At 38.1% G+C, this 12858-nt stretch overlaps 2 protein-coding genes across 3 annotated transcripts in view; one reads left to right on the top strand and one right to left on the bottom strand.

The window, feature by feature from the left end:
• Nucleotides 1-484: 484 nt before the first annotated feature.
• ostf1 (osteoclast stimulating factor 1) lies at nt 485-11225 on the bottom strand. The gene is made up of 10 exons (XM_020593886.1): nt 11034-11225; nt 7056-7102; nt 6302-6352; nt 6098-6161; nt 5917-5970; nt 5610-5717; nt 5178-5227; nt 4173-4251; nt 3859-3957; nt 485-1904 (listed from the first exon to the last, which is right to left on the bottom strand). The coding sequence occupies exons 1-10, from the start codon at nt 11065-11067 to the stop codon at nt 1846-1848; spliced, it is 645 nt and encodes a 214-aa protein (XP_020449542.1). The 5' UTR covers nt 11068-11225; the 3' UTR covers nt 485-1845.
• A 527-nt stretch (nt 11226-11752) lies between these two features.
• nmrk1 (nicotinamide riboside kinase 1) overlaps nt 11753-12858 on the top strand; it is a 10805-nt gene continuing 9699 nt past the window's right edge. For both annotated transcript variants that reach the window (XM_020593665.1, XM_020593664.1), the window contains exon 1: nt 11753-11916. In XM_020593665.1, the coding sequence (XP_020449321.1) occupies nt 11888-11916 (29 nt within the window). In that variant the 5' untranslated portion in view covers nt 11753-11887. The remainder of the gene's footprint in view (nt 11917-12858) is intronic.

Raw genomic sequence — 12858 nt, 5'->3', positions numbered from 1 at the left:
TCTAATTCTCGCCCTTTCTGCCTTCTTTGGAATGTCATCAATATGCTGACTTTATAATAAAGGAAATCTTTGACTTTTAAACTTTTTAGTTTGCTTGCAGTGTCTTTTTTAAGTATTTTATTAATGGCTGTACTTGCGTGAATTAACACAGCCCCTGATCACATTACTCTGCAAAGGACAGGTTTGTTTGCACACTTTGTAACGAGAGGAATTTGGCTTCCTGTGAGAAGCTCTGATTACATCCTCTAACACGACTCCTGTAACCTAAACGTAAACCCTAAAATCCAAAGATCCTTTTGACAATTTCAGATTTTCCTCTGCGATAATTAAATGTTCTTTTAACTGTCAATTTTCAACAAATTGACATTTCCAGTTCTTTAATTTCAGATTTCTAAAAGTCATCTTAAATTCATAATCTCAGACAAAAACACATCCACACTGAAGCAGAACCAAAAACAAGCTTACTGTTACACATTTAAGGCACTTTTAACAGAATTTATTAAAAAGCAGCAATAAATCCAGTAATGTGCTCCCAAGATAGAAGCTAAACCATCAAAAGATTAAAGAATAACAAAGTCTGCTTTCGATGGGCTTGAATTTTTTTTTAAACATTTTATATTTTTAAGTTAACCTGACCTTTGAAGGCACTGGAAATGTTATAACAGACCAAAATACATGCAGTATAGAGAGCAACAGGTGAGTTGCACAATATTATGAAGGAGGGAGGCTAAGATTTCTGCCACACAAGGCAATTTACGTACCCCCTCCCCTTAATTTCACCAAGCAGGTAATGTAGGAAAATATCTCACTGGGTACCTCAGCATATCCTAGTTAGAGGGGACACTAATAAGGTTAAATGCATATGTTGCATTGCCTCCATTATCTGCGTCTATTGATGACAGAGCTCCAAGTTGCCAGAGAAGGTGTTTCCAGTGCCTTCTAGGTGACTCTGAAGGTCAGTAACGGGAGTGGAGCATCAAAAATTAACTAGACAGAGCACGTTAATCTTTTAATCTGGCACTTTAATTCTCAGTTTAAATAGGTTAAACACAATCTGTATGTTTTTCATAAAGATTTGGTCCCTTCTCAACTACTACATGCACTCACCGGCCACTTTAATAGGTACACCTGCTAAAATTGTATGTGTTTCAATTCAACACTTCCACCACAACATCAGTGTTTATGAAGCTCAAAATGTTTCCGTTTTTGATTATAAATGTATAAACTCAATTATATGTTTATTATTGAGCTCATAGTTAAAGGTGGTGGTGTACTGGACTACATTATATTCAGAGGTGTCTCTATATTTTTGTCCTCCCTAGCTACATATGAGGGTCAGAATATTAGGAACACCTCTGAATATAATGTAGTCCAGTACACCACCACCTTTAACTATGAGCTCAATAATAAACATATAATTGAGTTTATACATTTATAACAGTTTCATCAAAAACTGAAACATTTTGAGCTCCATAAACACAAATGTTAAGGCTGAACTGTTACACTGAACTGCATAAAATTATACAGTTGCACCTAATAAAGTGGCTGGTGAGTGTTTATTCTGCCCCTCAGCCCACTGTGTATGATGCACCAAGACAAACCCCTCACATGTGGAAAGACACTTAGCAAACAGGTGAACTGTAAAATGCAATAATTCAGTACTTTGAAATTCACACTGATGCACAAGGTTCATGAACCAAGGTGTTTTTACAAAATGACAGACCTAAAATGGAGTTACGTTTGAAATGGAGCAGCAAATCCATTTTAGGTCTGTAATAACTCCACAAGCTCCACAGCCCCCACAAACCCGATGGAAGACAGTGACGATGTATCAGCAGGGACAGCTCAGTCCGAGTCGTCATCGTCCAAATACTCTTCAGCATTACTTAGTGTGCGGGTGACATCTGTTGACAGAGGAAATGGGCTGTTAATGACAGGAATACAGCAGTATTTTACATGTGTTGCATGTAATGATCACAGTACAAGTTACTACAAAGACTAGAAATAACAGTGTTGGTGGGTAGGGTAAGACCATATATTTGGGACCGATTTAATCACATCAATCAATCACAACACATGCAATCCAGAATCTTTAACATAATTGTAACTGACAGCATTTTTGTAACTTTTCTTTCATGAAAAATTTAACTGCAATAATAAAAATAAAACCTTGTATTAAAGTTTTACATTTTTTACAACCCTCCAACTAAACATGAAGTGCAATATTTGTACTTCAAATGTAAACAGGTGAAACAGGTAACATAAGAATGTCCGTTACATCAGTCTTTTTGCAGTCTGTTGTGTTTGCATTTGCTGTGTTTTACCATGGGAAGGATACATTGTACATACACATGCATTTTATTTGTAGCCAGTTGTTCCCTCATTGTGAACCATTTGTCAGAAATGTAGTTTCCCCTTCTCCAAGGTGTTTCTCGAGGCTCCTTTGTGCGGTTCTAGTACAACAAGCGCTTCCAATGCGCGAGTGAATAGGTGCTTGGTATAGATACTAACGCGAGCACAGGAGATACTACGTGCTGCTTGGGCTACACTTGTGGTCTGTACCACTGCGTGCACGACGTGGACTCTCATGCCTCTAAATCTGACCGGCATGCAGTTAGATTGTCTCAGAGTGATCGGCTGGTCACTGGCCACGCTGAAAATCAGCCATGTCCGATATCCGCCAATCAATCAGTGCATTCATTCATTCATTTTCTAGGGCTTAGTCCCTGAACGGGGTCACGGGGGGGGCCAGAGCCAATCCCGGCCGGCAATCGGGCGAAGGCGGGGTACACCCTGGACAGGTCGCCAATCCATCGCAGGGCTAACACATAGACGAACAATCACACACACGCACTCCTATGGGCAATTTAGAGACACCAATCAACCTAAGCTGCATGTCTTTGGAAGGAAGCCAGAGTACCCAGAGAGCACATGCAAGCTCCACACAGAAAGGTCCCAGGTGGGGCCCGAACCCGGAACCTGTGCCACCGTGCTGCCCTCAATCAGTGCATTTCTAGTCTAAATACCATCAAAGTAGAAATAAACAATGCAGAAATATCATACTGCAGTAATAACATTTGCTTATTATGGTATAAAACAATGTAAGTGGTTATGATTTAACTAAGCATAACCCTGCCACTAAAGCAGATAAAAGGTGTCAAAGTGCACTGTGTGTATTAATCGTTGAACAAGCTATCAAACCAACACTTACACTGGCAAATGTACAAATTTGCAACATTAGTGTTTATCAAGCAGAACAACTGAAATGCCAATAAAGTCACTCACTTTCCTCCCAGTGCACTTCAATACAAGTGGCAGAGTGCAGGGAACTAGTGTCTGCTTCAGTTACTACCTTGCAGCTAATGTCTAAGCAAGCCCAATCAAAACCTGAGAGTGTGGAGAGCGCGCACACTACCCGGTGGCCTTTCCAACAAATAATCCATAGTAAATGGTCCTTGAGTTTAACACCAACTCTTTCTCTTATCCCTCATACCCCTTAGACAAGGACCTGTGTTGGGCCTGTACGCCAGAAAGCGGTGGCTGATTTCTTAACATATCAAACCTAATTGCTCAAAATACCCCTATTTCATGCTGTTTATACAAGACACAGGAACAGGACATGGATAAAGACAGTTTGTCACATAAATACAGTATGTTGCTCATATACAGTAAAACAAGTTGTGAAAATCAACAATTATTCATTTTACTGTAAGCCCAGTCAGTCAACCTCAACTGACAGCCCAGTAAAAAAGAAATGCATATTATTCTGTTCCCTGTGTGTGTGTGTGTGTGTGTGGCCAGTCCTGCTGATGCTGTGTGAGTGGTACAAGGCTGCCCCCTAGTGGCAGCTGTACTTACTGGTTCCCTGCTTCCGTTTGAGAAGTGACGCACACTGGGCATTGGTGGCCATTTCCAGAGCCAGCTTATTCTCATTGTTCCTGATGTCTGTCCTTGCATCTGAAACAAACATATTCAGAGTGAAAAACTTTGCACATGTGAGGACACACAGGATGTGCATAGTCAGCTGATTATTATTTCCTCAAAATGGAATCACGCACTCATATTAGGGTTGACTAAAATCTTTCGGTCCATGCTCACTTTCAATATCCATCCAAATAAAGAGGATGAGTTTCTCTTTAGTAAACCATATACAAAACATGACTACTACTCACTCTTGTCCAGTAACATTTCCACAATGTCAGAATAACCTTTCCAGGCAGCAGCATGCAGAACAGTGTCTCCAAGTTTATTCTGAAACACAAAACACTTCTTCACTGACAAACACACTAACAATCACTAAGTCTGACATCACTCACCTACAGTAAGACAAGTGGTCACACCCAAAGTTGTGACCTAAACTACAATTATTTAAGCTGACTGTTGAATTTTCTTTTTTTTTTTTTTGCATTAAGTTTGTTTCACATTGTCACAAAAGACACATCTACACACAACAGAACTTCCACTTCCTGAAATAGTTGAGTCCAGGCTACAGTTTGTTCCCTTGATGCCCTCTGTTTGTTTTTCTATGCCAAAGTCTAACATGACTGACTGTCTTGAACAACCTGGCACAGATTCTCCAGCTCCTTGAAACACTTCTGGACGGATGAACACACTTTTTTAAAAACCATGTTCCTTCATTTGATGTTTTGATGTTAATGGACCTGAGATTTTCATTAAATAATTAAGTAACCCCTGTTTTTCCCTGTATAGAAGCATTGACATTTGTTATGTTTCTCCACTAATTTATTCAGGGTTTTCTATTGCTTTGTCAGCCAGTTTTTGATGAAATGCCCTTTAGGAATTGATTATGAAAGGAACAAACAATACGATCTTCTTGCTTTTTTAGTGCTACTGTGTCTTAATGTCATAACTTGCCTTTGCTAAATTTGATTCACATGATCTAGATATTTAAAATTGTAGGAAAAAATCTACTCGTATTTCCCTCTTTCACTCCCGAGTGTGGGTCAGCTGAAAGACAGTTTTAATGCAGCTGGTAAAAAATGAGTTAGAAATTCATCAGGCCTCACTATTGGGGCCTTGACCTCGAGTCTTGTAGCTGTAGAGGTTTTCCATTCTCACCACAACATCACACTGCCACCCTGCTGCACTTCTTGCAATACAAAACGGATGTTAGTGAAGTTACTGCCATTTCTAAATACATTTTTAACACATCCCACCTGTTGGTTGAGCTCCACACTGGGCTGGTTTAGTAACAGCTCCACGACATCTGAGAAAGGAAAACCAAGAAAAGTCTGAGTGATGGACTGAAGAACATTCTATGACATGTGCATAACAGTCATGAAGAGGCACAGAAAAAGTGCAACGCTATCACAGACCAGCTTCTTGTTTTTTTTTTTTATTATTATATACTTCACTTTTGACATAACATAAATCTGCCTATTACAATTTCAGATTTGAGTTGCTGCCTCAACAAGATACAACTATAGACTACCAACCGCCAAGTTAGACATATCCAAATCCAAATAGTGCTGCTGCCAGTCTGAGCATGCAGTGTGGTTGTGAGAAGAAAAGGCATTTTTGCATCTCTCATCCATGAAATGGCACTACCAAGAAAGGATCTTAAATTTTATTTTACTCATTGTTCTTACCTTTATGTCCTCCGTGGCATGCCCAGTAGAGGGCCGTGTTTCCTGCCTTATCCAGGCCATTGATTCCAACCTTGTTTTCAACACATTCTCTCAACCAGCTCAAATTGCCTGTTTAAATGCACAAATATGTGCAAATAGCCACAAACACACAGAGAGATAAAGGGCAGTGGTTACTAATGATGCTAACTGTGTAACAGTTCTTCAGCAAAAACAGAAAAGACATCATCAGGGTGTCAGAAATATGTCCAAAAAAACAATTAAAAAAATAGCAGAAGAAAATATTCAAATATGAAGACGGATTCTGCACCTCGTTTGGCTGCTTCATGCATTGGATGGTCAATGGTCTCAGCCTGCTCAGCCACTTAAAAAAAAGATTGATAAAATTGATAAATTCATTGATTTATGAGAATTATAAAAACAAAGGTCTGTATTAGGTAATATTTTGATCACCACAAGCATGTAATGAAATTCAAAGTTGGTCTGCTCACCATAGTTACTTGGAATGAGTCCTGTCCGTCCTCTGCATGTCCCCTTCCACCAATTAGTATCACTCTGGGGACAACAGTAACACAGAAATCTTCAAAGATTGATTCAGAAAGATTCAAATAAATGAGTAAGTGCAAATTCAAACTGAATGGGACATGAAGACTTAAAGAAGAAGATGGCAGCTACATCTATGAGGTTTTACTTACTGTGTCTGAGATGTACAAGATGTCTCCTTCTTCAAAGTACAGCTCATCTGGCTGAAAAGTAAAAATAAAAAAAAGACAGTTACTGCAGGCTAACCAGTCACAGAAAAGACATTCACAGCTGTTTGACCTCAACACTGACCCACTTTGTGCTACATTTCACCCAGCAGCTTCCCCAGCTTCGTTGTCCAACCGGAACATGCAGAATAATAAAAGTAAATAGAGTATAATTGTGAGACTTCCCCGGTGGGAAATTCACAAGCTACCCAGAAGTAATTTAAGTTAAAAGTATATAAGGCAGTTAAAATTACCTCCTCATTTACAAGCTTTAACATTAAATGTGATATACACAATGCATCAATAACTGTAATTCAACATATTGTACATTAATGTGTCATTCTGCATTATGAGTACTTTACTTTTACTTTATTTAGATGCTACCAGTATTAATGCCAATTTTACTTAAAGAATCTGTGCACGTCTTCCACCACTGACTTTAAGTCACTTTTAAGTATGGCCTGTATGACTAGTTCTGTCATTTTATTACATTCTTTTAGCCATATCTGATTCTGGCCCAGAGGTGTCACTGAAGGGCATTAACCAAAATGAGTGATTTCATTATTCTACTGTCCATCACTGTTACAAATGGAAATTGTTCAAGACCCTGTAGATTTATGGTAGTAACTGTTTTGTGGCTAGTATTCAACACAGCAATATGGGAGGATGTGAAATGTATCGATAAACAAAAAGTTCTTACTGTTCTGGGGTCAAAGGTGAACAATGCTCTGAATACCTTGACTTGGCCTAGTAAAGAGAAAACACAGATTGTGCAAGATGAAGTATTTGTATTTTCTGTGTCTCTATACATACTCTAACAGTGGTGACAAGGTCACAGCGTACTTGAGAACACACACAGATGAAACACACATGCTGCCACTTCACAGCCCTGTTGAACACCCATTTTAATTTCAAAACAGTGAGTCTGCAGGTGAGTATGCAACATAAATGTGGTTCAGTAATCTCATATGGGTACAGTAAATCAGTGCCACATGATCCATCACCTCCTTCAACAGCATGTACCATCTAACACTTCTGTGACCAGCAACATTTCTGCATGCATTACAGGAACAAAAAAAAACCCAACAGAGAACCAGTGTGTGCAGACCTGAGGCTGCCTCCCTCGGGGCCTGAGACGGTGCACAGTCGAGGCTGCTGTAAGCTCTACTGCTGGAATGCTACCAGAGTGGTTGTGGCCTGACTGCTGAACTAGTTCAAGTATAGCTTTCAAAAGATCTTAAAGAAACAGTGACATGATTTTCTCAGTTTATTATTAAATATTCTTATGAGCTATTTGATTCTGTGACCAACCAAAACCTAAAGTTAGTTAATTAGTAAGTTAAGAGACAGACAGGTTACACTGAAAGTCGAAGTAGAGGCTTTAACCAGACCAAATCTCATTCAACACTAGTGCAAAGCGATTCCATTCTCCTGATGTGCAAACAAATATCACAAGTCCTTCACTCCAGTGGCCTCCCTTTCAAAAATGTGTCACTTTACATGCACTCATTGAATACGTTTATAATATGCTCAATATGCAAATGAGCTTCAGCTATAGGCAAATATTAACATTACATTATAAAAAAACAAATTTTTATGTGCTTAATTATATTTCGTTTCCCCTCATTTTATGTATATCTTGATTTTTTACTCAATTTACACTCTTGCTTGTCATTTTTCTATCACTGCTTACAGTTGTGCAGCAACTTGTAACTTTGTTAATAAAGCGCTATACACATTTATTATTATTACCATTGCTATATCTGATGCATGATTTCTTATTAGGTAACTAAGTTTATCTGTGTTTTCCCTGTTAAATAAACAAACACAAATAGATCAAAATGCTCACCAAAGTATTCTAATATAGAATTTGACCAAGTACTAAAGATGCTGCTGAATCATCAATTTATCGTGTGTCAAGACTGACACAGATCTATTTACTGTAGGTTTTTTTTTTTTTAGATGTCTGATCCCAGACAGTAGAGTGTCTTCCCTGTATGCTGATGGTTTTAGCTGACAGGCCTAATATTGGCCGGAGTACACCTCCCTGCTGCTGTTACTCAGGGTTCCTGTTTAACACACTGCTTCAGAATGAGAGGGTCCGAGCAGCAGCACAAGCTCAGCTCTGTCCAACACCGCAAGCATGTCTACACTGCAGGCCTCGTCATGTTGCTTAAAACACACAAACGCCTGTGCTGACTAGTCTAGATTCTCTTTACACTGTGAAGCTTTGGGAAAAGACAAGGATTTCTTCTTGCTAAAATAAAATGAGAAAAAACTAAGCCTCAATGAGAGCAAATTTTTTTGTTTTTACTTGTGGATTTTTGACGATTTCCAGCTGTGTTACTGTGCTGCAAGAGCAATGACAGCAGCTCTACTCTATAATGTTAAGTATAATGTTTTAAACCAGAGAAAACACACAGCTTTCTGGCGTTGCCCCCTACATTCCTGACTGGCAAACTCTGAAACGTCCTCCTCTTCCTATAAAGTACCAGTTTAGAAGGGAAAAACAAAGGAGCATATGGTTAGTGCTTTTAAATGTGAGGACATTTCTCTGGATACATGCGGCCAAGCACAACTCGAAAAAAGTTGCTAGAGAACATGCAGAATGCCAAAGATCTCTTCAAGCAACTAATAAAAAAAAGATGCTAATTTGATTAGGACGGCAAGTAATGATTATTTTAATTATCAACTAATCTGCGGATTATTATAAATTGTTTAGTCAATTAAATGCCAAATTCTAATCATAACCTTGCAGAGCACAAGATGATATCTTAAAATATCCTTTTTTACGTGATCAATAGTCCAAAACCCAAAGCTACTCAGTGTCCAACTACATATGGCAAAGAGAAGCAGTGAATCCTGCAGCATTCAAGAAGAAACCTGAGAATGTGTTGTTTTGTTCAAACTATTTCTCTTTGGAAAATTAATTAGTGCCATCACAGTTCACTGTGCTGAGGGACAGTTAGAGACTAGCAGTTTGAGGCAGGGACAGATTCATTCACAATTACTTTAGAGAGTAATTCACGATTACTTTATCTACTGTAACCTGCTCACAATCCAGTGAAACTCTTGTTAGCATGAATCCTCAAACAAACGATTATTCATCTTGTTTAACATGCCCTCACTGGGTATGTTAATAATATGCTCAAATTAGCTATTAACCTATTAAAATGCCTGGTATAGTTTCCCACAAACCGAGGTTTGTCTTATTGTTGCCATGACCAGTCAAAAATCCAGAATGTTCACTTTACTGTCATCACGTGTGACTAAGAAAGGCTTACGATCCCCATATCTGAGAAGCTACAAACAGCAAATATCTGACATTTCTGATAAAGAAATGACAAGATTAATCAATTATAAAATGAATTTGCTGCAGATCAAATAATAAATTAATCAACCAATCATTGCAGTTCCAGATAAATGGTCTTATCTAGTGCTTTTCATGCACTCAAAGCCCTTTACAATATTTTGCCCATTCACACACACCCTCGTCAATGCTGCCATACAAACACTCGCACTATGGTGGCGATGGCCACTTGGTGTTCAGTGTCTTGCCCAAGGACATTTTATCATGTGGACTGCAGGTGCTGGGGATCGAACCGCCAACCTGACATTCAGGGGATTACCCCCTCTACTTCCCCTCAGTCCTTGGAGCATGGTAACTACTCAGTGGAAAACAAAGTTTTTATTATTACTGTGTTAAACCTATTCAGGTACAAAGTTAATTTCCTCTCAGGATCAAGCTCAGTGTCTTTATATCACTTACTGTTATACTTTACCCATCTCATCCTGGTCATTCTCTGAACTGCTACCCTCAGGCAGACAGTACTGGACAATATAAAAAAAAAAACAGGACAAACAGACTGAAAAACTGTTTTTATCTCAGGGCAGTACAAGAACTAAATGCAATGTGATAAGGAGTAGCGTAATGTAATATGAAATATGTGGAATTTAGTAAGGGATATGTGTTAGGGTCATGTTTTTATTGCTTTTTTTACATTCTTCTAGGAAGGCACCTAATTTCGTTGTACAAGTCACATGTGCAATGACAATAAAGATATTCCATTTAATCTATTGTTAATGTAATGCTTGAATAGCACATACTTCTGCTGTAAATCCCACTTCCTCCAAATAAAAAATATATTGGTCATATTGCTCATGTTCATTTAATAGATCTATGACAAAATAAACGTTTGGTAAACCTGTAACACATTTCGTAATCCTTGAACAGCTGCACAGACTGAATACACTGGACGTTCAGACTGATGTCACTGACTCACCATCACCTCTTAACCTACGACCTACAGCCAATGAAGATTACAACATTCTCCTTACATAAGGGATGGCAAGAGGGAAGTGACAGAGGCCTGCTGCTGAGAGCTGGATCCACCTGTCAGTCAGTAGTCAAGACAGATAAGTTACAGTACAACAGCTCCATGGTAGTCCTGGTCCAGTCAGTAACGATGGAAACTGTTATTAATCCGAGTTTACTGCCACTCTATCCACTGGCGAAAGAAAGGTTCCCAGACAAACGATATAAATCAGCCAAATTCACTAACTCTGAAGTGCTCACCGCCCGCCCATGAAATTGACACTGTTAACAAGAAGTGTTGTCCTCGCAAAACACAGAGGAAAACTTTGCTTTAAGTTCAAGTCTTCGTAGCGTTAGTTTTACCTGGTTTGGCCGGCTTGGGAGGAGGCTTCGACATTTTCGAGGCTCGGTGATAAAGTGAAACGATACGAACTGTGTTTTGTTTCGGAAAGAAACGCTACTCGACCGTACAATACTTTCCTATCTTTACCAATGAGGAAGTTGAGTTGGGCAGCGGAAATATTCATCTACGCGTGCGCAAAGCTGAACCAGTTTTATTGTATTGCATTGGTTGTAGATCTACTGCATAGACATACAGTACCTACAGTCTACTTTATCATAGATATGTCTATTCTATGCGGCTCTATTCTATGACGTTACAGTAGATTACAGTTTTAATGCATCGCACTGATAAATAAATAGATATGACTATTTATAGAATAAATAAGTAAATAATACAATAGGACAGAATGATTGCTTGTATTTTTAATTTAAAAGTAAACAAGCAATATAACAAAACAACATTATGTTGCTATGTAAATGCACGGTATGTGTCAATTATGTGTTTATGTCGGTTACAATTACTTTATTTCAAACAATTTGGTAATGTTGCTTGGCTCGGTCTAAGTTGATAGGTTCATATTATTGTTGTTTTTACAAATGATTGGAATTTTTGTAAGCACAATTTTCAATAAAGTTTTTTTTTTTAAGCCTCTCAAGATATATATCTTTTTTTTCAATGGGCAGGTCTAGAGTGACGTAAAGCTCCGTCGACCAATCACGAGCGTCCAACTGCGGAAACCAAAGAGGGAGTAAACACTAGTGTTGTTGCAGCACCAAGTACTAATACACCTGTGCAGACGTCATAAATTGTTAATTAATTTATCGTTACCAGTTTTATATAAGAGACTTTACAGTGAGCTACACAGCAAGCTGAGATGAAGACTCTAGTTGTAGGAGTAGGCGGGTAAGTTGGGAGCATTGTAAACATGAATGTGTTGCCATTTTATCGTCCCTACTATAAATACTCTTTATTGCTCTTCTTGTGTCATTCTTCCTCCAGATAGCCTGTTGGACCCCACACACAATTTTGTATGTGTCTAATACCACAAGATACAAGAGCAAAGACTAATAAGAATGGGTTACTTTGTGGAGTCACGTCTCTAAGAGAAATCAAATTGTCCAGTTTTTTTTCTTTTCCTGACATTAATGCCTTCTACAGACATGCTAAAAGTGTTGTTAAAATAAAGGGTTAGTTATGGTAGATTAAAAAAATATGCATGTATACATACCTGGAATTATATATTTTCATTGCATTAATATTTTGCAATGCAGTTCATCAATGCAGACAAATCTGAAAACAAATGAAAACAGGATAACTGAATAAGGTTGGTGACTGTAAACATTATTCAGGATATTTTAACTTTGGATTGGAACCATTTTTTTATATTATGTTTTAATCAGCCGATTATTTTCTCAATTGCTCTTTTGTTCAACAAATCATTAGAAATCAGAGAATAAAGTCCAAACTACCATGCGCATATGGTGCATACTGTAGTTGTCTCCATCAAGAAATTGTAGATTTCAGATAGTCTATTTGTGCAGCTTTAACCTTGATTAAGTAAGTAGTAAGTAAATTTTATTTATATAGCACCTTTCACAGACAAGGTCACAAAGTGCTTTACAAAGTCAAAAGATAAAAAGAGATAAATAATATACATAAGCCTAAAAAGTACTCACATAGCACAACACAATTTATAAAATGAATAAACCCAATCAATTAAAAAAACTGTCTAAATAAATGTGACTTCAGCTGTTTTTTAAAATCATCAATAGATTCAGTCATACGTAGAGTCAAGGGTAGGGCATTCCACAGTCTTGGAGCTACGACCTGAAAAGACAGGTCCCC

Source organism: Monopterus albus, unplaced genomic scaffold (assembly GCF_001952655.1).
Source record: "Monopterus albus unplaced genomic scaffold, M_albus_1.0 scaffold20.1, whole genome shotgun sequence".
Classification (NCBI taxonomy): Eukaryota; Metazoa; Chordata; class Actinopteri; order Synbranchiformes; family Synbranchidae; genus Monopterus; species Monopterus albus.
Note: the sequence above shows the minus strand (reverse complement) of the source record. Positions and strands in the feature narration are given on the sequence as shown.

Excerpts from the sequence above, each read along its gene's own strand:
- ostf1 (XM_020593886.1), bottom strand. The coding sequence starts at position 11,067 with ATGTCGAAGCCTCCTCCCAAGCCGGCCAAACCAG. Across the intron at positions 3,958-4,172 it reads GGAAATGTTACTGGACAAGA|ATGCAAGGACAGACATCAGG; the intron begins GTGAGTAGTAGT and ends TGTTTGTTTCAG. Across the intron at positions 1,905-3,858 it reads CAAACGGAAGCAGGGAACCA|ATGTCACCCGCACACTAAGT; the intron begins GTAAGTACAGCT and ends CTCTGTCAACAG.